The sequence below is a fragment of the Carlito syrichta genome, unplaced genomic scaffold, assembly GCF_000164805.1.
Source record: "Carlito syrichta isolate Samal-C Ts95f unplaced genomic scaffold, Tarsius_syrichta-2.0.1 Scaffold309326, whole genome shotgun sequence".
NCBI lineage: Eukaryota > Metazoa > Chordata > Mammalia > Primates > Tarsiidae > Carlito > Carlito syrichta.
The window spans coordinates 368,434-393,580 of NW_007253422.1; the positions used below are offsets into that span (position 1 = coordinate 368,434).

A 25,147-nucleotide genomic window follows, 5' to 3' on the forward strand; every position below is an offset into this window, starting at 1 on the left:
ATGGCCTCCAAGAGCAAAGAGAGACCCCCAGCTGGCAGTCATCAAGAAAATGGGGATCTCAGTTCTACAGCCTCAAGGACTGGGTTGAGCCAACAACGTGAATCAGTGTGGAAGTAGATTCCTCCCCAGAGCCTTCAGAAAGGGGCACAGCCTGGCCAACACCCTGATTTCAACTTTGTAAGACTGATCAGAGAACCCAGCCATACCATGGCCAGACTTCTGACCTACAGAACTGTGAGCTAATAGATAGATACTGTTTTTAGCCACGAAGTCTGTGGTAATTTGTAATACAATATTAGACAATTGAGAGGATATGTAAGGGCATAAATGCAACAAGATTGGCCATGAGTTGATAATTGTTAAAATTATGGATATAGGTAATGGATATAGGTGTTAACACAATTCTGTTCTATCTACTTTTGTATATCTTTGAAATTTTCCATAAGTAAAAATTTTTTCAAAAAATATATAGGGTAATTGCTAAAGAAATAGAAGTTAAAATTGTCAATCCAGTAGGGTAGTCTTAAAAATTAAAACCAATACAGTTTTTGAAAGATTACTAGTTTAAAAGGACTACTGGAAAGCTACATCTTTCAAATAGCTTCATGAACATGGCAGATGCTAACTTGGCAGAACAAGTTAATAAATTTGGTGGACTATGATTTTATTTAAATGTGGTATGCAACAGGGGTCCCCACCCCCCAGGCCACAGACTGGTACTGGTCTGTGGTCTGTTAGGAACCGGGCTGTACAGCAGAAGGTGAGCAGTGGACTAGTGAGCAAAGTTTCATCTGTATTTACAGCCGCTCTCCATCATTCATATTGCCACCCGAGCTCCTACTCCTGTCAGATCAGCAGTGGCATTAGATTCTCCTAGGAGCACAAACCCTATTATAAACTGTGCATGCAAGGGATCTAGGTTGCACATTCCTTATGAGAATCTAATTTCTGATGATCAGAGGTGGAGCTGCTAGCACTGGGGAGTGGCTGTAAATATATATTAACAGTGAGATTTGACTACAGATACGATAATAAATCAATTGCTTGCAGATTCAAATCAAAACCCTATCAGTGAGGGCAAGTGAGTTGTACTTCAGTTGTACAGCTGCAGCTGGTAGCAGGGTTTAAGTCAGAATCTGACACTTTATTTTAGTCCACACGTGGCCTGTCCATAATTTTATTTACCGCTTTCATCCATGCTTCTTTCCTGCACTGCTCACTCGTCTCAGTCACTGTTTTGATAAACACATAAACTAACTCTACCAAAACGAGTAAAAAGCTAGCATCACTGACAAGCTTATTTGAAAAGGGGGAAAGACACAGAATGATGACACAGCAGAAGATTCTAAGACTGCCAACAAAAAGAAAGATGTATTTTTTTTTTTTTGAGTTGGAGCCTCACTCTGTCGCCCAAACTGGAGTGCAGTGGCCGCTCCCGGCCACCGCAGCCTCGCCTGCTGGGCTCCAGCGATCCTTCCACCTCAGCCTTCCGAGTAGCCGGAATTGCAGGCACGTGCTACCACGCCTGGCTGATTTTTTGATTTATTGTAGAGATGAGGTCTCGCTGCCTAAGCGGGTCGCGAACCAAGATGTATTTTTTTTTTTTAAATACTAAGAGTTCCCTTAAATTACAGGTTTGTTGCAACAGGTGATTCACATTCTCCAAGTTCACTTTGTATAATATGTGGTGATTGGCTATCCACTGAAGCCATAAAAGAGGTCACTTCTGAATGTGAGTCTACGCACTGTATCATCCATAGAGAAATTCTGGCTAGCCAAAAAATGTCACCTGAACTTAACAGTGTTCTGCAGGATGTGATTAGAATTATCAGCCACGTTAAAGTACATGCCCTTGACTCACGTCTGTTTGTGCAGCTCTGTGAGGAGATGGATGCAGCACGCACACGTCTTCTCTTATACAAAGAAGTGAGATGGCTTTCTAAAGGTAGATCGCTGGCAGAGTTTTTGAGTTATGAGAGCCACTCCAGAGATTTCTCTTAGAAAAACAGTCACCACTGGCAGCACATTTCAGTGATACAGAATGGGTCACAAAATTTGTTTACTTATGTAACATATTCAACCTGCTCACCGAACTCAATCTGTCACTTAAGGGGGAACAACAATTGGAAGATAAAGTGGCTATATTCAAAGCCAACCTGGAATTATAGGGGTGATGAATTGAACATTGGGATTTTTTATATGTTACAAACATTATTAGAGATTTTGAAAGAGACTGAGCCAGGGCCTTCTTTCTCCCAGCTGGTGTATGATCACCTATGTCAGCTTTCAAAAGAGTCTGGGCATTGCTTCCTAACCATAAGGGACACCCGGACTAGGAAGGAATGGTTCTGCGTCCCATTTGTGAATAAGCCAGATGAATCAACTTTTTCCATGCTAGAAGAGGATCAACTGCTTGAGATGGGAAATGACAGTGGCCCTAAAAGTATGTTTGAGACAACTTCAAATCTCCATATTTTCTAGATTAAAGTCAAGGCAGAATATCCTGAGATTGCCCAAAGGTGCTGAAAAGCCTGCTTCCATTTCCAACATCCTATCTTTGTGAAGCAGGGTTTTCTGCAGTGACAGCAACCAAAATGAGATTATGGAGCAGGGTGGACATAAGCAACCCACTTCAGATGTCACTGTCTCCCATTACCCTCAGATGGGACCATCTAGTTACAGGAAAACAAGCTTACTGATTCTGCATTATGGTGAGTTGTATAATTATTTCATTGTACATTATAGTATACATATGCATATTAATAATTAAATATATAATTTTATATATAATAATAATAGAAATAAAATGCTCAATAAATGTAATGTGCTTGAATCATCCCAAAACCATCTCCTCTCAACCCCCAGTCTGTGGAATAATTGCCTTCCATGAAACAGGTTCCTGATGCCAAAGACATGGGGGACTACTGGTGTACAATATGCTTGACTATGTGTGTTATTCTGTCGTCCAGGCTGGAGTGCAATGGCATGCTCATGGCCAATTCAGCATTGACCTGCTGGGCTCTGACAATCCTTCTGCCTCAGCCTTCCAAATAGCCAAAACTATAGGCACGTGCTCCCATGCCCAGCTAATTTTTGATTTATTGTAGAGACGAGGTCTTGCCATGTTGCTCGGGCTGGTTTCGAACCTGGGGACTCAGGCAATCCACTTGCCTTGGCATCCCAAAGTGCTGGGATTACAGGCTGAGCCACCAAGCCCAACCTATGTTATTCTTAAAATAGTTTTTTATACATTTTCAGAAGTATCACCTCTGAACTTTGAGGTTAATAGAATACAGTTTGGAAGCCCCTGGCTTACATAATAAATTCTAAACTCTCTTGTGTAGCAAATGAAGCCTTTCTGGTTTGACTCCTGCCTATTGTCTAGCTCATATCCAACCCTTCCCCAGATGGTATACACCCAAGCAGTATTAGACTAATGTAGTTGCAAGAATACTCACCATTCTCTCATACCTCCTCTCTGTTCTTTCCTGCCTCTTCTCTTGTACTCATACCTTCCCTCTTTCTGGAACATCCTTTCCACTCGCTATCACTCTACTCTCTCTCCTTCCATAGAGGCGTACATAGAAAAACCATTCTTTTAGCAAAACAAAAACTATCGTCACATCTCTGGCACAGTACAAACAGACCTACATTTACATCCCAGCCATACCATATGCTAATTATGTGACATCGAGCAAGTTGCTTAACTTTTCTGAGCCTTGCTGGGAATGTTAGTATCTGCTTTGTGGATTTGTTATAATGGTTAATATACCTGTTACTAGTAGCTGCTGCTGCTGGTGGTAGCAGGAGTAGTAATAATATTGGTATAGTTAAGAATGTAGTGTTAGGAGAATCTGGTTAGGTTATCCTGGGTTTTACTCCAAAGCAGGGGTTCCCAACCCCTGGGCCACGGACCACTACCAGTCTGTACCTGTTAGGAACGGGGCCGTACAGCAGGAGGTGAGATGCGGGTGAGAGGAGCTCCATCTCCTGTCAGATCAGCAGTGGCATCAGATTATCATGGGAGCACACATCCTATTGTGAACTGTGCATGTGAGGGATTTCACTGTGTACTCCTGAGTGGTTCAGATTAACATTAACAGTGAAATTTGACTGCACTCTCCCAACCCCCATCCTCCCACCCCTCACTCCATCCATGGAAAAATTCTCTTTCACAAAACAAGTCCCTGATGCCAAAAAGGCTGGGGATCACTGCTCCAAAGACCTGAATGTTGTGGATATAATAATAAAGCATGTACTGTTATGTTAGTGCTCTCATTCTGTGATTATAAATGATCTCTTGTAAAATTCGTGTTAGTTTCCTCTAGTTCTTTATTCTGATAATCTAGGAGACCCACCAGTAATATCACTGATAATGAGGAGACCACAGGAAGCAAAGGGATAAAACCTGAATTAGAGAACCCAAGTCCAATCGATTCCAATGACCATGTGTTCCTAAATATCATTCTACCATCCTTACACAATTATTCAATAGTACCAAAAGCCATGTACTGACATTTTGTTATTTTTATATTTCTAGCAGCAATTGGCAAAATCCTAAATATTATTGATTGCAAGAATTACTTTTAATTATTTCTGGGTGTAATTTCTTTTTACAAAACTAGAAGTATGATGCTTAAACACCTCCAGTTGTTCCTTTTGTTTACAGTGGTCCAAACTCTTCATCATGGAATCTTGTGGGAGAAATAGGGAAAGACAAATACAAGATCCAATGACTAGTGTGGGGATAAATATAGGATACAGTAGGAACACTAAAGAGGAAGTCTGGGAAAGCCTCCTGAGGAGTTGACATTTTATGCAGAAATGCAAAGGATAGTTACCCAGATGAAAGAAGTATTCTAAACAGAGACAGGATCATTTGAAATTTGATTATTATACTAATTATTTGCCTCACATTCAAATATTTTCTTTCTTTCATCTTTTCAGGTTCTGCACTTGAGAAGGCCCAACTAGAAATTGAAAAATTGAAAGATAATTTGGTAAAGCTGAAAGAAAATGGTAAGTAATTCTAGCAGATATTATTATTATTTAATAGTAATACATTAAGAAGTAATATGTATGTGTAATTTTTTATTTAAGTGAGTAGAGTTTATTGCTGCTACCATTGTAATAATATTTTTAAATAATACTATTATTTAATAATTTGATAAGTACTAATGCTATTATTGCTATTGCTACTACTACTATTATATTATTACCATTTATTGCTTGCTAAGTGAAAGGTACTCTGCCAGGCACTTCACATGCGTTATCTCTAATCTTCATAACAGTCTACAGTTATCCACCCTGAACATACCCAATCTCATCTAATCCTCCCAATGATTCCAAGTACAGTAGTGAATATTATTATCCCCATTTTATAGATAAGGAAACTGAGTCATGGCAAGGTTAAGTGAGCTATCCCATAACTATAATAAATATCAAGCCAGGCATGGTGGTTCATGCCTATAATCCTAGCACTTTCGAAGGCTGAGGCGAGAGGATTGCCTGAGCCCAGGGGTTCGAGACCACTGGGGCAACTTGACTAGACCTCATCTCTAAAATAAATCAAAAAATTAGCTGGGCATGGTGATGCATGCCTGTAGTTCCAGCTACTTGGAAGGCTGAGGTGGAAGGATCACCTAAGCCTAGCAGGTTGTTGAAGTTGCAGTAGTTGTGAGCATGCCACTGCATTCCAGCCTGAGTGACAGAGTGAGACTCCAACTAAAAAAAAAAATTAAATTAGATAAATAGAATAAGTATGAGAGCTGGTATTTAAATCCTTATATGTCTGACTCCAAAACCTGTGATCAATACGAATAGTTCATATTTGACTGGGACCACTGAGACCAATATATCTTATAATGCATTTAACAATACTTCACACATGTTTGTTCACTGGAAGCCAATAGACTTGGAATCAATGGTGAATTAGTTAATCTGGTATTATAATATTATCAATTGACTATATAAAAATGCTATCAGCTATCAGTAATATAATGAAATTTGAGTGTTTTAATGGTAACTACAAAAATAATTAAAATATGTTTACTAGTTTTAAATAATTCTAAAACTAGATGCATCCTCCTTTTCAAAAATATGTGAATAAAATTATAAAATAAACACTGCTCTCTTAGTATTTGACAGAGCAAGTAAACAGAAAAAAATCAGTAAGGATATAGAAAACCTAAAAATAATATCGGCCAGGCTCGGTGGCTCAGCCTGTAATCCCATGCCTTTGGGAGGCTGAGGTGAGTGGATTGCCTGAGTCCACGGGTTCGGGACCCGCCTGGGCAGCGAGACCTCATCTCTACAATAAATCAAAAAATCAGCTGGGCATGGTAGCTCATGCCTGTAATTCCGGCTACCTTGGAAGGCTGAGGCAGAAGGATCGCCAGAGCCCAGCAGATCGAGGCTACAGTGGCTAGGAGCTGCCACTGCACTCCAGTCTGGGCGACAGAGTGAGACTCCAACTCAAAAAATAAAAAATAAAAAAATAAAAATAAAAATAATATCAATCAACATGACCTATTGATATTGACTTTAAAATTCAATGAGAATACACATTTTTTCAAGTACCCATGGAATATTCACCAAGAGAAACCCCCCCCCGGACCATAAAACAAATCTCTGTGAAAGAACTGAAACCCTACAAATTATGTTCTCTGATCATAGTAAAATTAAACTAAAAATCAGCAACAGAAGTAGGTAAGTAGGCGATTTTATTTAGAAAATCTCCAAATATTTGGAAATTAAATAAGATACTTCTAAAAAGTTCATGCCTTCAAACAAGTGGAAAGAAAAAACCAAATCGTCCTATTAAAATGTGGGCAAAATACATGAATAGACACTTCTTGAAAGAAGACATATGAACAGCCAACAGATACATGAAAAAATGCTCAGCCTCACTAATCATCAGAGAAATGCAAATCAAAACCATATTGAGATGCCATCTAGCTCCAGCAAGACTGACCATCATTAATAAATTAAAAACAACAGATGTTGGTGAAGGTGTGGAGAAAAGGTAATGCTTCTACACTGCTGATGGGAGTGCAAACTAATTCAACCTCTGTGGAAAGCAGTGCGGTGATTTTTAAAAGAACTAGAAATTACCTTTCATATGACTCAGCAGTCCCCTGATATATCATCGAGTATATCATTCTACAAATATACTCAAATCATTCTACAAAAAAAAAATACTTGCCAGGCTCAGTGGCTCAGCCTGTAATCCTGCGCCTTTGGGAGGCTGAGGTGAGTGGATTGCCTGAGCCCACGGGTTTGTGACCCGCCTCGGCAACTTGGCGAGACCTCATCTCTGCAATAAATCAAAAATTAGCCGGGCGTGGTAGTGCGCACCTGTAGTTCCAGCTACTTGGAAAGCTGAGGCGGAAGGATTACCAGAGCCCAGCAGGTCGAGGCTGCGGTGACCAGGAGCGGCCACTGCACTCCAGTCTGGGTGACAGAGTGAGACTCCAACTCAAAAAAAAAAAAAAAAAAATACTTGAACATGCATGTTTATTGCAGCACTACTCACAACAGCAAAAATATAGAACCAACCTTGCTGCCCATCAAAAGTGGAGTGGATAAAGAAAATGTGGTACATATACATGATGGAATATTACACAGTCATAAAAATGACATAATTATGGACTTTGCAGAAAATTGGACGGATTTAGCATCCATCGTACTCAGTGACCTATCACAGAAACAAAGAGCTGAATACCGCTTATTCTCACTAGTAAGTGGGTCCAAACATTTATCGCTATACTCTAAGAGAGGGATCAGCAGTAGCAGGACACTGCTAGGGTGGGAAGGTGGACACATAACATCACTAAGGGTACCTGATCCTAAACCAGGGGAAGTGAGGACCAGTTAGAGACCCAAACTTAATCTGCATGTAGACTATTTATGTACCTAATCCTGACTTGTACCCTGCATCTTTATAATAAAATAAAATTTTTAAAAAAGAAAAGAAAAAAAAGCTCATGCCTTTAGAGAGAAAAATTACAAGGGATATTAGAAAATATTATGAACTGAAGAAAATGAAAATGTAACATCAATATTTGTGTGATGCAGCTAAGTCAATACTTAGAGGGAATTTTATTGTATTTAATGTTTGTACTAGAAATCAAGGAAGGACTCAAAATAGTCTGTACCTACATCTTAGAAACCCAGAATAAGATGAGCAAAATAAGAAGAACAATAAAAATATAATTACTTATAATAATAAGAAGAACAATAAGAGTGGAATCAAGAAGAACAAATTAAATCCAAGGCATGAAGAAGGAAGGAGATATAAAAATAAGGATTAAAGTCAATAAAACTAAAAACAGAACTACAATAGAGTTTATCATTGGAACCAAGAGCTGGTTCTTCAGAAGGAACAATAACATTAATAAACTTCTAACTAGATTGATCATGGAAAAAAGAGAAGACACAAATTACCAAAATAAGACAAAGGGAACATTTTTACCAATTAAAAAGATAGTAAAGGAATAATATGAATAACTTTATGCCAGTAAATCTGATGACCTGGATGACATATACATATTCCTGACAAGACACAAACTACCAAATCTATCTCAAGAAGAAAGAACCCTAAATCTGCTAAAGAAAATGAATTTGTAGCTAAAAATCTTGCCATGAAGAAAACTCCAGGCTCAGATGGCTTCATTAGTGAATTCTAACAAATGTTTAAGGAATAAATAATACTGAGTTTACATAAACTCTTCCAGAAACTTGAAGAAGAGGGACTACTTCCCAGCTTTTTAACTGACAAGCATTATCCTAAGACCAAAACCAGACAAAGACATTACACTATCCCTAATGAACATGGAAGAATTTATAAAAGTACAGAGAGTAATAAATAGCTTGTTAGGTAGTAAAATTAGATAGTATGTGCTTACTAACAATGGATTGCTTAAATAAGTGACTGTACAGTACATACCTTACGTTATTAAAAATAACATGGAGGCTGAGTATGGTAGTGCAAACCTATAATCCCAGCACTTTGGAAGGCTGAGGCAGGAGGTTCACTTGAGCCCAGGAGTTCAAGACCAGCCTGGGCAACATAGTGAGACTTTGTCTGTATAAAAAGAAAGAAGAAGAAGGAAAAAAAGAATGATATGGAGCTATGTGTGCTGACATGAATAGATATCTGTGATATCAGGGGTTGTAGAGTAATATGTGTGTTATAGTGTCATTTGGGTTTTTGTATGTCTAGAGGGGGTTTGTGTGTGTGTGTATGTGTGTGTTTGTACTCACAGGACTGTTATGAGCTGGTATACACTAGTATGGCAGTAAAATTGTGAAGACACTGGAAAAATTTTGTGTAAGTTGTAAGTAGTTCCTGCCCTGAGTTTTCCAAGTGTTCCTGCCTGCACCCACCTGTCCCAGCTTTTTCCATACTTGTGTCTTTCCAACTACTAAAGGGATAATATTTGGCACATCAAGGTGTTCCAGAGCTACATTCTTATAGGAGAACGTTCATGCTTTACTGGTTGTTAAATATTTTTAACACAACCTTTGTCTGTATATTAGTATAAGTATATTAAAAATTTTTAAATAGTTGCCAAGTAGTAGCAGTATTATTTTGGGACAAGGTGACAGGTAAAGGTTGGATGAAAAGATCCACTTTCAACAAAATTTTGTAGTTTAACAAAAAGCCTGGACTGGGCACGGTGGCTCAAGCCTGTAATCCCAGCACTTTGGAGGCCAAGGCGAGAGGATTGCCTGAGCCCATGGGTTCGAGACCAGTCTGGGAAACATGGTGAGACCTATTCTCTACAATAAGTCAAAAAATTAGTTGGGTATGGTAGCGCATACCTGTAGATGTGGCTACTTGGAAGGCTGAGGCGGAAGAATTGCCAGAGTCCAGCAGGTCAATGCTGGAGTGGCCGTGAGCATGCCACTATAGCCTGGGCGATGAAATGGGACTCTGACTCAAAAAAAAAAAAAAAAAAAAATTGCCTGTAATCCCAGCACTTGGGGAGACTGAGGCAAGAGGATTGATTGAACCCAGGAGTTCAAGACCAGTTTAGGCCACATAGTGAGATTTCGTCTCTACAAAAAATCAAAAAATAAGCTGGGCATGGTGGCATGCACCTGTAGTCCCAGCTACTCGGGAGGCTGAGGCAGAAGGATTGCCTGAGCCCAGGAGTTCGAGGCTGCAGTAGATCATGAGCATGTCACAGCATTCTAACATCTGATCATGAGCATGTCACAGCATTCTAGACATCTGTTGCCCAGGTTAGAGTGCAGTGGCATGATCACGGCAATCATGGCTCACGGCAGCCTTGACCTCCTAGGCTCAGGTGATCCACCTCAGCATCCCCAGTAGCTAAGACTACAAGCACGTGCCACTGCACCTAGCTAGTTTTGTGTGTATGTGTGTGTATTTTTTTTTTTTCTGAGACAAGTTTTCCCTATGTTGCCCAGGTTGGCCTCGAACTCCTGGGCTTAAGCAATTCCCCCACCTCGGCCTCCCAAAGTGTTAGGATTACAGATGTGAGCCACAGCACCCAGCCAATATGTTAACTATAATTTCAACACTTAAAATAAAGGTATAGCATGGAATTGTTCTAAAAACAAACATAGATTAATGGAACAGGAGATGTATAAGAGAGATAGGACTGAAAGGAAGCTTAGGAAGGTCATTTTATTTTTGGTCATTTAACTTTTAGAAGGCAGGTTCAGTGATTTTAAAATACCAGGTCCAGCTGGGTGTGGTGGCATGCACCTGTAATCCCAACAATTTAGGAGGCTGAGGTGAAAGGATTACTTGAGTCCAGGAGTTTTTGAGGCCACAGTGAACAATGATTGCTTCACTGCACTCCAGACCTTGTCTCAATTTAAAAGAAAAAATACAGGTCCTGGAAGAACTTCTTTTGCTAGAAACTCTACAGTCAAAAATTCCAACTCAATCGGCCAGGCTCAGTGGCTCAGTTTGTAATTCCAACACTTTGGGAGGCTGAGGCGAGTGGATTGCCTGAGCCCATGGGTTCATGACCAGCCCGGGCAACTTGGTGAGACCTTGTGTCTACAATTAAAAAAAAAAATTAGTTGGGCGTGGTAACTCACACCTGTAGTTCTGGCTATTTGGAAGACTGAGGCGTAAGGATCACCAGAGCCCAGCAGATCAATTCTGGGGTGGCCATGTGTGTGCTACTGCACTCCAGCCTAAGTGAGAAAGTGAGACTCCAACTCAAAAAAAAAAAGTCCAACTCATTGGTCCGATGTGAGAAATACAAAACTTTCTATTCTGTTTCACTAGGTTGGTAGAATATTCTAAAAGTCTGGCCTTGAGAGTCTCGTGGCTCTCCTGTACAGAGACCCACACATGCAGACATGGTAGGACTGACAAGAAGGGCAGGCAATAGCAGTTCCTTAGCTTTTCAGGTTAATGCCTCCTAAACAAAACTTTGATCCAGTTAAGTAAACTGTGTTCTTCTCTATTTTAGATGCAGCTGACCTACAGAAAGCAAAGGAACATAATCAGAGACTGGATGAGGAAATTCTGGTTTTAAGAAATCGAGTTCGATCACTTGACTCAGAAAAGAAAGTGCTTGGCGAAATGGTAAGGTTAATTCAGTTGATTCTTAGAATTTATTTAAATGTGTATACAATAGCTATCAGCAGTTTGAGCAACATATTCATCACCTAAGCTAGTCATCAGTGAGGACCAACACTGGTGGCTGTAACATCCCTAGGTGGATACCAGGCTTTGTCCTAGATGCATTCTGTCAGTACTTATATTTTATACATTTTAGTTACCTATGCTAAAAAGCAACTTTATTTCTCTCATGTAAATCTAGAATCTTTTCTTTTATTTTCTCTTCTCTTCTCTTTTCTTCTTCTCTTTTCAATACAGAGTCTTGCTCTATTGCCCAGTGGTGTGGTCCTCGCTTACCACAACCTACAACTCCTGGGCTCAAGTGGTCCTCCCACCGCAGCCTCCCAAAGTACTGAGATTACAGGTATGAGCTACCATGCCTGGCCATTTTTATTTTTATTTTTTTATAGAGACAGAGTCCTGCTATGTTGCCCAGGTTTATCTTAGACTCCCAGTATCAAGTGATCTTACCTCTTCAGCCTTTCAAAGTGCTGGGATTACAGGTATGAGCCACAGCACCCTGCTGCATTTTTTTAAAGTAAGAATTTAATGGCCAGGGGCATGGTGACTCGTGCCTGTAATCCCAGCACTTTGAAAGTCTGAGGCAAATGAATTGCCAGGAGTTTGAGACCAGCCTGGGCAACATAGCAAGACCTGGAGACCCTGTTTTTATAAAAGCAAAAACAAAAACGTTACCTGAGAGCCCAGGATTGCTTGAGTCCAGAAGTTCAAGGCTGCAGGGAGCTGTGATTGCCTGGATGACAGAGCAAGATTCTGGATTAAAAAAAAAAAAAAGAAGAAGAAGAAGAAGAAAGAAAGACGGGAAAGGAAAGGACTTTGTATAATAGGTTTTTTGTTTTGGGGTTTTTGGGTTGTTTTTTTTTTTTCCAATTGGAGTCTCACTCTGTTACCCAGGCTGCAGTGCAGTGGCATGATTTTTAAAAGTAGAGCTTTAAAAAATTTGGTAGAGGCCAATTCACTAATGTTTTCTTTTAGAATCAATTACTGGTAGTAAGGTAGATAGTTGAAGCCACACTAAACATAATAAAATATCATAGAGAATGCAACCTCAACCTTCTGGATCTGACAATCTTTCTGCCTCAGCCTTCCCAGTAGCTGGAGCTATAGCACACACCACCATGCCTAGCTAATTTTTAAAATTTATTATAGAGATGAAGGAGTTATTTTTTAATGGGTATAGAATTTCAGTGTAAGATAAAAAGAGTTCTGGAGATGAATCATGGCGATGGTTGTACATCAATGTACTTAATGTACTAAATAATGTGCTTAATGATGCTTAATCCCACTTAAGTGTACACTTAAAAATGGTTAAAATAATAAATTTTGTGTTATGCATATTTTACCACAATAAGAATGCAATCATAAAAAAGAATGAATGAATAAGCAAATGATGTCTGTTCAAGTTGTCTTAGTCTTCGTAAATTTATATATCTCATACCATTACATGTTTAATGCGTGTGTGTGTGTGCATGAAAAAGTTCAGGTAGGTTACATCCCAAGCAATATTATTTCTGGAAAGGGACAAAGGATTGTGATATGAAGGAAAATATAACTCTTTACTCTATAGCCTATGTGTTGTTGAAGTTTTACACAGAAAATGTATTCATATATTATTGTATATTTTTAAAAACAAAACAATAATGTATCTAAACAAAAATTGAGAACAAGATGCTTACTTTTATATTTAAGGTTGAAAGACTTAAAGGAGAGATGTGTGACTCTCAAGAAAATAAGCAATTTGGAAACCACTCCCCTGGAAAAACTTCAGGTTCTGAACAGGGTGTACAGGTATTTTAAAGTGCTGTTCTTTCTGATTTTCATTTTTAAGTGAGTTGCATTTTTACAGAGTATACTACAGCAGTTCATGCTAACCATTTGCTACTTTCTTCTTATTAGTCTGTCTTTTTCTACTTCTCAGTTAGAGTGGAAGAAGAAATTTGGTTACAGAGGATGTGTTTCTGTTCACTTCTTCCCCACAAAAAGCAATTAATTTGAAGAATATCGTAGTTTGTTTCTCTGAAAAGAATCTTACAAATACATATTGATGTTTTAAATCTTCAAATAGAGTTGATTTCTAGAATCAACTACTGATAGTAAAGTCGATAGTTGAAGCCACACTAAACATAATAAAATATCATAGAGAACGAATAAGGCATGTACAAAATGAATAAGGCTCCAATGTGTACAGTGTCTAGTACATTCAACACTTTAGCCTCTGAAGTGGGGAGCAAAGCAGTCAAACCCAAGACAGATCAATGCAAGTGACAATGTGTATCTAGTAAACAGGAGTGATGTTTCATTGTGGCTTTAATTTGCCTTTTGAGGGTGTCAAATGACAATGAATATGTTTTGATGTGTTCATTGGCCATTTTTGTATATGCTCTTTTGTGAAGCACCTGTTCAAATCTTTTGCTTCTTTTAAATTGAGGATACGTATTCTTTATATTGAGTTGCAGGAGTTCTTTATATTTTTTGAATACCAGTCCTTTGTTAGATACATATATTATAAATATTTTCTCCAGTTTATGCCATGTGTTTTTTTTTCTGACCAGCATTTTATAAAAAGTAGAGCTTTTAAAAATTTGATAGAGGCCAATTCACTAATGTTTTCTTTTAAAATTTTGTGATAGGACACAAAAAGCCTATCTAAGAAATATTTGTCTACTCTAAGCTTACAACGTGTTTTTTATTCTTCTAAAGGTTTTATAGTTTTAGCTTCCACATTTAGGTTTATGACCTATATGCTGTGAGGTAGGGTTAATATTTATTCATTTTCAAATGTATATCTAGTTATCCCAGAACCATTTGTCAAAAAGACAGTTTTGTCTTTACTGAATTAGGCTGGCACCTCTATTAAAAATCAGTTGTGGGTCTTCTGGGTAGTCTATATGTTTATGTCAATTCTATGCTGTAGTTTTATTGTAAGTCTTGAATTCAGAAAGTATAGCACCTCCAACTTTGTAGGATTTTTTTCTTTCTTTCTTTTTTTTTTTTTTTTTGAGTTGGAGTCTCACTCTGTCTCCCAGACTGGAGTGCAGTGGCCGCTCCCGGCCACCGCAGCCTCGACCTGCTGGGCTCCGCGATCCTTCCGCCTCAGCCTTCCGAGTGGCCAGAGTCATAGGCGCGCGCTACCACGCCCGGCTAATTTTTTGATTTATTGTACAGATGGGGTCTCGCCTGCCCAGGCAGGTCTCGAACGCGTGGACTCAGGCAATCCACTCACCTCAGCCTCCCAAAGGCGCAGGATTACAGGCTGAGCCACCAAGCCCATTGTTTTCGCTATTTTAGGTCCTTTGCATTTATTTCCATATACATTTTAGAATTAGTTTGTCGATTTTGATATGCGTGCTTGCTAGGATATTGATTGGGATGTTATAGAATCTTCAGGTCAATATAGGGAGATTTTACATTTTAACAATATTGAGTCGCCTAATTCATGAACATGATATAAACTTCCATTTATTTGAGTCTTCTTTAATTTATCTCAGCAATGCTTTCTATCTTTCAATGCATAGATCTTATACATACTCAGTTTAGTTTTTTTCAAAATTGAAATATAACATATACCATAAAACTGACATATACCTTGAAGGTGTACAATTCAGTGTTTTTCAGTATATTCACAAGGTTGTAAAACTATCACCACTATCAAATTCCAGAACATTTTTATACCTCCCCAAAAGAAGCTCTATACCCATTAGTATTTATTCCCTATTTTCCTCTCCCTCCAGACCCTGGAAACCTCTAAGCTACTTTCTGTCTCTGAATTTGCCTGTTCTGTGCATTTTCTATAAATGGAATCATACATTATGTGATCTTTTGTGTCTAGCTTCTTCACTTAGCATAATGTTTTCAAGGATTATCCATATTGTAGCATGAATCAATACTGTATCCTTTCTATGGCTGAATAATATTTTACTGAGCGAATATATATCACATTTTGTTTATCAATTGTACATTTGAGAGTTTCTATTTTGTGGCGATTGTGAATAATATTGTCATGAATATTCAATTACAAGAATTTGTGTGGACATATTTTTTTTCATTTATCTTGGGAATGTACCTAGGAGTGGAATTACTGGGTCATATGTTAACTCTACATTTAACCTTTTGAGGAGCTACCAGACTGTTTTCCAATGCAGATGTATCATTTTACATTCCCATCAGCAGTGTGTAAGGGTTACAGTTGCTCCACATTATCACCAGCACTTATTATCTTGTTTTATTATTGCTATCTTAGCAGGTGTGAGGTAGTATCTCAATACAGTTTTGATTTCCATTTTCTGAATGACTAATGATATTGAGTAGTCTTTTTGTGTGCTTATTGGTCATTTGTATATCTTCTTTAAGAAATGTTCATTCAAATTCTTTGCCAATTTATTTTTATTTTAGAGTTGTGGGATACATGTTAGGATTCAATACATAAGTAAATTGTGTGCAGGTGAGATTTGGGCTTCTAATAAGCCCTCCCCCCCCCCATAGTAGACACATGGTAACCAGTGGATGGCTGTGGGCCCCTTGTCCCTGATCATTCCCTCCCCCAATTAGTAGTGCCCAATGTCAGTTGTTCCTGTCTTTGTGCTCATATGCCCAGTGTTTAGGACCCACTTATGAGTGAGAACATGTGGTATCCAATTTTAAGATTCTGTGAACATATGGTATCCAATTTTATGATTCACTTAGAACAATGGTCTCCAGTTACATCCATGTTGCTGCAAAACTTATAATTTTGTTGTTCTTTATGACTGCATAGTATTCTATCATGTATATGTACCATATTTTCTGTAGCCAGTTCACTTTTGTTGGGCATTTGGGTTGGTTCCTTGTTTTTGCTATTGTGAATAGTGCTGCGATGAACATAAGTATGCAGATGTCTTTTTGGTAGAGCTATTTATGTTCCTCTGGGTATATTCTCAGAGGTGGGATTACAGATCATATAGTAGCTCAATTTTTAGTTCTTTGAGAAAACGCCGCACTGCTTTTTCACAAAGATTGAACTAGTTTACATTCCCACCAATAATGTAGAAGTGTTCCCTTTACTGTACTGCCTTGCCAACGCCTGTTGTTTTTTCATTTTTTTTAATGATAGCCACTCTAACCAGTGTGAAGTGGTATCTCGTCGTAGTTTTTATTTGTGAAGCTGAGCATTTTTTCTTATGTGTGTTGACTGCTTGGATGTCTTTCTTTGAGAAGTGTCTGTTCATGTCCTTTGCCCACTTTTTAATAAAATTAAAAAAGAATTATTTTTTTTCCATCTATTTGTTTTGAGTTCCTTGTAGATCCTTGTTATGAGGCCATTGTTGGATGTATATCTTGCAAATATTTTTTTTCCATTCTGTGGGTTCTCTTTACTCTCTTGATGTTTTGTTTTTTGTTTTTTTGTTTTTTTGCTGTGCAAGAACTCTTTAGCTTGATAAGGTCTCATCTGTCAATCTCAGCTTTTGTTGCATTTGCTTTTGAGGACTTGGCCATGAATTCATTGTGTACTTTGATGTCCAGGAGAGCGTTTCCTACATTTTTTTCGAAGATTATTATAATTTGAGGTTTCACATTTAAGCCCTTGATCCATTTGGAGTTAATTTTTTGTATATGGTGATAAGAAGTTGTCTAGTTTCATTCTTCTGCATGTGGTTAGCCTGTATTCCCAGCACCATTTGCTAAATATTGGTTCTTTTCCCTGATGTTTATTTTTGTCAGCTTTGTCAAAGATTAGTTGGTTGAAGTTCCTTGGTTTTATTTCCAGATCCTTTGTTCTGTTCCATTGGTCTATATGTCTGTTTTCATACCAGTACTATCCTGTCTTGGTTACTATAGCCTTGTAGTAAAGCTTGAGATCTGGAAATGTGATGCCTCCAGCCTTGTTCTTTTTACTGAGGATAGTGTTAGCTATTTGGGCTCTTTTTTGCTTCCATATGAATTTCTGTATTGTCTTTTCTAGGTTTGCAAAAAATGATGCCGGTAATTTTATAGAGATTGCATTGAATCAATAGATTGCCTTGGGTAGGATGGACATCTTGATGATATTGATTCTTCCAATCCATAAACATGGGATATTCTTCCATTTGTTTGTGTAGTCCTTGATTTCTTAGAGCAGTGTTTTGTAGTTCTCATTATAAAGTTCTTTTACCTCTTTGGTTAGATGGATACTGAGGTATTTTATTGTCCTTTGCCAGCTTTTGCTGGAGTTAATTGTTTTCTTGTTGAGTTGCAGGAGCTTTGTATATATTTTATAAATGGAATTATGGGTTTAATTAAGCCCTCCTCCCAAAATAATATGTTGAAGTCCTAACCACCAGGACCTGTGAATATGACATCATTTGGAAATAGAGTTTTTGTAGATGTAATAAAATTAAGATGAAGTCATTAGGGGGACTCTAATCCAATATGACTGGGTAAAATTACAACAAGAAATGTGAGGACAGACATAGATGGAGAGAATGCCATGTGATTACAGAGACAGAGTTTGGAGTAATGCAGCTTCAAGTCAAGGAACACCAAAGATCTAGAGCCACCACCAGATGCTAGGAAGAGGCAAGAAAGTATTCTACCCGCGGTCTCCAGAGGGAACAAGGCCTTGATAATACCTTGACTTCAGATTTCTAAACTTCAGAACAATGAGATAATAAATTTCTGGGTTTTTTTAATCCACTCAGTTTGTGTGACTTTTTTAGGGTAACCCCAGAAAACTAATACAGATTTTGGTACCAGAAAGTGGGGGTCCTTATGTAATAAATATCTAAAAATGTGGACATGGCTTTGGAATTGGGTAATGTGTAGAGGCTGGAAGAATCTTGAGGCACTTGCTAGAAAATGCCTGGATTGCTTTGAAGAGACTGTTAGCGGAAATATGGAATTTGGGGAGTGGGGAGCAAGGACAGAAGGCGGTGGTTTAAATGATGATGTTCCCTCCAAAATTCATGTTGAAACTTAGTTCCCAGTGCAACGATATTGAAATATGTGGCCTTTGGGAGATGATTTGGCAGAGCCCATGAATGGAATTAGCACCCTTATAAAAGGATCTGAGGTTGAAGAGAGACTATGTGAGGACACAGTGTTTGTTTTCTCTGGAAGGTGTAGCAGCAACAAGGTGCCATTGAGGAAGCAGATAATTGTCCTCACCAGTCACCAAACTGACCAACACCTTGATCTTGAACTTCCCAGCTTCTAGGACTGTGAGAAATACATTTTTCTTTCTGTTGCTTCTTTCTTTCTATCCTTCCTTCCTTCTTTCCTTCCCTTCCTACCTCCCTCCTTCCTTCCTTCCTTCTTTCTTTCTTCTTCCTTGCTTCCTTCTTTCCTTCCTTCCTTCCCTCCTTTCTTCCTTCCTTTCTTTCTTTCTTCCTTTCTTCCTGCCTTCCTTCCTTTCTTTCTTCCTTTCTTCCTTCCTTCCTTTCTTCCTTCCTTCCTTCCTTCCTTCCTTCCTTTCTTTCTTTCTTCCTTCCTTCCTTCCTTTATTTCTTTTTTTCTTCCTTCCTTCCTTCCTTCCTTCCTTCATTTCTTTCTTCCTTCCTTTCTTTCTTCCTTTCTTCCTTCCTTCCTTTCTTCCTTTCTTCCTTCCTTCCTTTCTTCCTTCCTTCCTTCCTTCCTTCCTTCCTTCCTTTCTTCCTTCCTTTCTTTCTTCCTTTCTTCCTTCCTTCCTTCCTTTCTTTCTTTCTTCCTTCCTTCCTTCCTTTCTTCCTTTCTTCCTTCCTTCCTTCCTTTCTTTCTTTCTTTCTTCCTTCCTTCCTTCCTTCCTTTATTTCTTTCTTTCTTCCTTCCTTCCTTCCTTCATTTCTTTCTTCCTTCCTTTCTTCCTTCCTTCCTTTCTTTCTTCCTTCCTTCCTTTCTTCCTTCCTTCCTTTCTTCCTTCCTTCCTTTCTTTCTTTCTTTCTTCCTTCCTTTCTTCCTTTCTTTCTTCCTTCCTCCTTCCCTCCCTTCCTTTCTTCCTTCCTTCCTTTCTTCCTTCCTTCCTTCCTTCCTTTCTTCCTTCCTCCTTCCCTCCCTTCCTTTCTTCCTTCCTTCCTTTCTTCCTTCCTTCCTTCCTTCCTTTCTTTCTTCCTTTCTTCCTTCCTTCCTTTCTTTCTTTCTTTCTTCCTTCCTTTCTTCCTTTCTTTCTTCCTTCCTCCTTCCCTCCCTCCCCCCCCTTTCTCTCTTTCTTTCCTTCTTTCTTTCTTTCTATTTTACTCTATTGCCCAGGCTAGAGTGCAGTGGCACAATTATGGCTCACTATAGTCTCAAACTTCTGGGCTCAACAGTTCTCCCACTTCAACCACTCAAGGAGCTGGGCCTACAAGCACATCCCACCACATTCAGCTAATTTTTAAGTTTTTTGTAGAGACAAAGACTTGCTATGTTGCCTAGGCTGGTCTCAAACTCCTGGGCTCAAGCAGTCCTCTGCCTCAGTTTCCCAAAGTGCTGGAATTACAGGCATTATCCACCACACTCAGCTATAAATTTCTATTGTTTATAAATTACCCAGTCTATGATATTTTGTTATAGCAGCGCAAATGAACTAGAATACCCTCTGCCCCCAGCCTCTGGCAATCACCATTCTACCCTTGGTCCCTATGATTTTGACTGTTCTACTCTAGGTACTTTATATAAATGGAATCATATGCTATTTATCTTTTTGTGACTGGCTTATTTCATTTAGAATGATGCCTTCAAGGCTCATCCATGTTACAACATGTGTCAGAATTTCCTTCCTTTTTTAAGGCTCAGTAATAGTCCATTGTATGTATATATCACCTTTTGCTTCTCTATTCATCTGTCAGTGGACACTTGGGTTGCTTTCACATTTTAGCTATTGTGATTATTGGGTGTACAAATATATGTTTGAGTCCCTGTTTTCAATTCTTTGGGGTATATATCCAGAAGTAGAATTGTCAGATCATATGGTAATTCTGTGTTTATTATTTTTTAGAAACTCCATACTGTTTTTCATAGGGGCTATATACCACTTTACATTTCCACCAACCACGCAGAAGCGTACCATTTCTCCACATCATTGCTAGCATTTGTTATTTTCTAATTTTTTGATAGTAGCCATCCGAAGTGTGTGAGGTGATACTATGGTTTAGATGTGGTTTGTCCCTGCCAAGACTCGTGTTGAAATTTGATCTTCAACATGGGATGTGGGACCTAGTGGGAGGTGTTTTGGCTATGGAGGACGATCCCTCATGAATAGATTAATGCTCTCCTGTGGGGATGAGTGCATTCTTGTTGTTGCAAGAATGGATTAGTTCCTTGAAAAATCTGACTTCCTTGATTTCTTTCTCTCTCTTTCTTGTTTCCTCTCTCATTATGTGATCTCTTTGCATATACCTGCTCCCCTTCCATTTTTACCATGAATTGAAGCAGCATGGGGTCCTCATCAGATACAGCTGTCCAATCTTGAATTTGCCAACAACCAGAATCATGAGCTAATTAACCAGCTTCAGGTATTCTGTTATAGCAACACAAAATGGATTGAAATGGGCTATTATCTCATTGTGGTTTTGATTTGCATTTGATTTGCATTTTCCTAAAGATTAGTGATGTTACCATCTTTTGAAGTGTTTATTGGTCTTTGTATATCTTATTTGGAGAAATGTCTATTCAAATTCTTTGCCCATATGAAATCAGGTTTCTGTTGTAAGTTTTTGAAGTTCTATATATTCTGGATGTTAATATCCCTTATCAGATATGTGATTTGCAAATCTTTCCCCAGTTTTGTAGGTTGCCTTTTTACTCTGGTGATAGTGTTATTTTGATACTCAAAAGTTCTTTATTTTTATGAAGTACAGTTTTTTATTTTTTATTTTGATGCCTGTGTCTTTGGTGTGATATCCAAGAAATCATTGCCAAATCCATTGTCATGGAGCTTTTCCCCTAAGTTGTCTTCTAAAGAATTTTTTAGTTTTAACTTTTAGTTTTTAGTTTTAACTTTTATGATTAGGTCTTTTTAACCATTTTGAATTAATTTTTGTATATAGTGTAAGGTAAGAGTTCTATTTAATTTTTTTCATATGTATGTTTCATTTTCCTTTTACTATATGCTGGAAAGACTTTCTTTCCTCCAGTGAATGGTCTTGACACTGATGTTGAAAATCTGCCCTACACACTTGCCAGCAGAAACAATTATTTGTTTTAATTAAGAAACTCATTTGACCATATACGCAAGAGTTTGTTTCTGGTCTGTCTATTCTATTCCATTGGTCTATGTGTCTGTGTTTATCCCTGAATGACATTGTTTTGATTACTGCAGCTTTGTGATAAGTGTTGAAATCAAGAAGTGTGAGTTTTCTAACTTTGTTCTTTTTCAAGATTGTTTTGGCTGTTTGGGGTCCCTTCAGGCTCCATATGAATTTTAGGATGGATTTTTTTATTTCTTCAAAAAACATGTTGGGTTTTTGATAGGGATGGCATTGCATCTGTACATAGCTTTGGGTTGTGTTGCCATCATAACAATATTATGGTATGTTTTCCACTCATGAACATGCATGTCTTTCCATTTATTTTTACCTGCTTTAGTTTTCTCAGCAATGTTTTGTAGCTTTCATTGTACAAGTTTTTCACCTCTTTCATTAAGTTAATTCCTAAGTATTTCATTCTCTTTTATGCTATTGTAAATGGCATCTAAAAAATTTTTCTTTTCAGAGTGTATAGAAATGCAACTGATTTCTGTGTGTTGATTTCTTATGCGGCTACTTTGCTGAATTTGTTTATTAGCTCTAACAGGTTTCTGGTGAAATCTTTAGGGTTTCTACTTATAAGATCATATCATCTGCAAACAGAGATACTGTTATATACCACATAATGAACTGTGTTTATGACAATGGTCCCATAAGATCCTAATACTGTATTTTTACTCTACCTTTTCTATGTTGGAATATGTTTAGATACACAAATACTATTGTGTTCAATTACTTGTAGTATTTAGTGCAGTAGCATGCTATACAAGTTTGTGGCCTAGACGCAATAGACTATACCATATAGCCTATGTGTCTAGTAGGGTATACCATTTAGGCTTCTGTAAGTACATTCTAATGATGTTTACACAGTGACCAAATCACCTACTGACACATTTTTCAGAATGTATTCTTGTTGTTAAGTCATGCATAACTGACTTTTTTTTACTTCTTCCTTTTCTTTTTTTGAGTCAGACTCTCACTCTGTCGCCCAGACTGGAGTGCAGTGGCACGCTCCCGGCCACCGCAGCATCAACGTGCTGGGCTCCGGTGATCCTTCCACCTCAGCCTTCCAAGTAGCCAGAACTACAGGCGCGCGCTACCACACCCGGCTAATTTTTTTATTTATTGTAGAGATGAGGTCTCACCAAGTTGCCCCGGCAGGTTTCTTTTTCTTGTCTAGTTGCTCTGGATAAGACTTCCAGTACTATTGAATAGAAATGGCAAAGGTAGGCATCTTTGCCTGATCTTAGTCTTTGACCACTGAGTATAATGTTCATTGTGGGCTTCTTGTATATGTAGTTTATTATGTTGAGGCAGTTTGCTTCTGTTCAAGGTTTGTTACGTGTTTTTATTATTAAAGGATGTTGAATTTGGACAAATGCTTTTTATCTATCAATTGAGAAGACTATATGTTTTGTTGTTGCTCATTCTGTTAATGTGTTATATTACATTGATTGATTTTCATATGTTAAACCATCTTTGCATTCTAAGACTGAATTCCACCTGGCCATGGTATATAATTTTTTTAATATGCTGCTGAATTCAGTTTGCTAGTGTATTGTTGAGGGTGTTTTTATCAGTGTTCATAAGGGATATTGGTCTGTTGTTTACTTTTCTTGTGATATCTTTATCTGGTTATACTGTCAGGGTATTGCTGACCTCTTTGAATGTGTTAGGAAGTATTTCTTCCTCTTCATTTTTTGGGGGAATGTTGAGAAGTGTTGGTGTTAGTTCTTCTTCAAGTTTGGTAGAATTTACTAATAAAGTCATCAGGCCCAAAGCTTTTCTTTGTCAGGAGATTTTGATTAATGATTCAGTCATCTTTCTAATTACTCTATTCAGATTTTCTATTTTTTTGTGATTTAGTTTTGGTAGATTTTGTGTTTTTAGAGTTTTCTCCATTTCATCTAGGTTACCTGATTCTTAGCATACAGTTGTTCACAGTACTCTCTTATAATCACTGTATTTCTGTAGAGTCTGTTATAATGTCTCCACTTTATTTTCTGATTTTAGTAATTTGAGTCTTCCCTATTTTTTTTGTTCAAAATAATTAACGATTTGTAATTTTGTTGACCTTTTTAATGAACACATTTTAATTTTCTTGATTTTCTGTACTGTTTTTTAGTTCTCTCTTTCATTTATTTCTGTTCTAATATTTATTTTTCTTCTGCCAGCTTTGGGTTTACTTTGTTTTTCCTTTTTTAGTTCATTAAGTTATACAGTTAGCTTGTTTATTGGAGATCTTTCTTATTTTTGAATGCAACAAATTATAGTTATAAATTTCCCCCCTTAACCCTGTTTTCAATGGATCCTGTAAGTTTGAGAATGTTATGCTTTCATTTTCTTCCTTCTTTAAATATAAATACTTTCCATTTCTAATTTCCCTTGTGATTTCTTCTCTTTCTCTCTCTCTCTCTTTTTCTCTCTCTCTCTTTCTCTCTCAATCTCTTTTAGAGAGACATTCTCACTATGTTACCCAGCCTAGTCTTGGCTCAAGTGATTCTCCCACCTTGGCCTCCCATTGTGCTGGGATTACAGGTGTGAGCCACTGTGCCCAGCCTGTGATTTCTTCTTTGATTCATTGATTGTTTGAGAGGGTGTTTAATGTCCACAAATTTGTGAATAGTCCAGTTTTCCTTCTGGTATTTATTTCTAACTTCATCCCATTTTGGTTGGAGAAAGATATTTTGTATGACATTTATCTTTTAAAATCTACTGAGACTTCATTTGTGGTCTAGTATATGGTTTATCCTGGAGATTGTCTTATGTGCAACTGAGAAGAATGTGTGTACTATTGTTGAATAGAGTGTCTTGTATGTATCTGTTAGCTCTAGTTGACTTATTGTGTTGTTCACATCCTCTATTTTCTTACTTCTGTCTGGTTGTTCTATTCATTATCGAGAGTAGAAGACTCCAAATATCATTGTAGAACAGTTTGTCACAATTTAATTCTGTCAGTTTTTGCTTTATATGTTCTCATGGTCTGTTATTTGCCTGCATGTTTATAATTGTTATGTCTTCTTACTATATTCAACCTTTTGTTTTTTTAATTTTTTTATTTTAAAGATGGGGGTATAATTCAGGGTTAGGTATGCAAATGTTCATTATGCAGGTACCCTTGTTGATGAGGTGTGCTGCTCCCTCTCCTAGCAGTTTCCCTCAACTGCCAATCTCACCCCCGACCCGGCGCAGTTTCTCATTACTGCCAATTCCTTTCTTTCTTTTTTTTGTTTTTTGAGTTGGAGTCTCACTCTGTCACCCAGACTAGAGTGCAGTGGCCACTTCCGGCCACCGCAGCCTCGAACTGCTAGGCTCCGGTGATCCTTCCGCCTCAGCCTTCCAAGTAGCCGGAATTATAGGCATG

The 25,147-nt window shown here is 38.0% G+C and overlaps 1 protein-coding gene across 1 annotated transcript in view; it reads left to right on the plus strand.

Moving 5' to 3' along the window:
* The window catches only part of CCDC30 (coiled-coil domain containing 30), a gene marked incomplete at its 3' end in the record, with an annotated part of 169,763 nt that overhangs the window by 20,936 nt on the left and 123,680 nt on the right, over nt 1–25,147 (plus strand). The window contains exons 3-5 of the mRNA XM_021717144.1: nt 4,948–5,019; nt 11,460–11,575; nt 13,322–13,420. Coding sequence (XP_021572819.1) covers nt 4,948–5,019; nt 11,460–11,575; nt 13,322–13,420 — 287 coding nt within the window. The remainder of the gene's footprint in view (nt 1–4,947; nt 5,020–11,459; nt 11,576–13,321; nt 13,421–25,147) is intronic.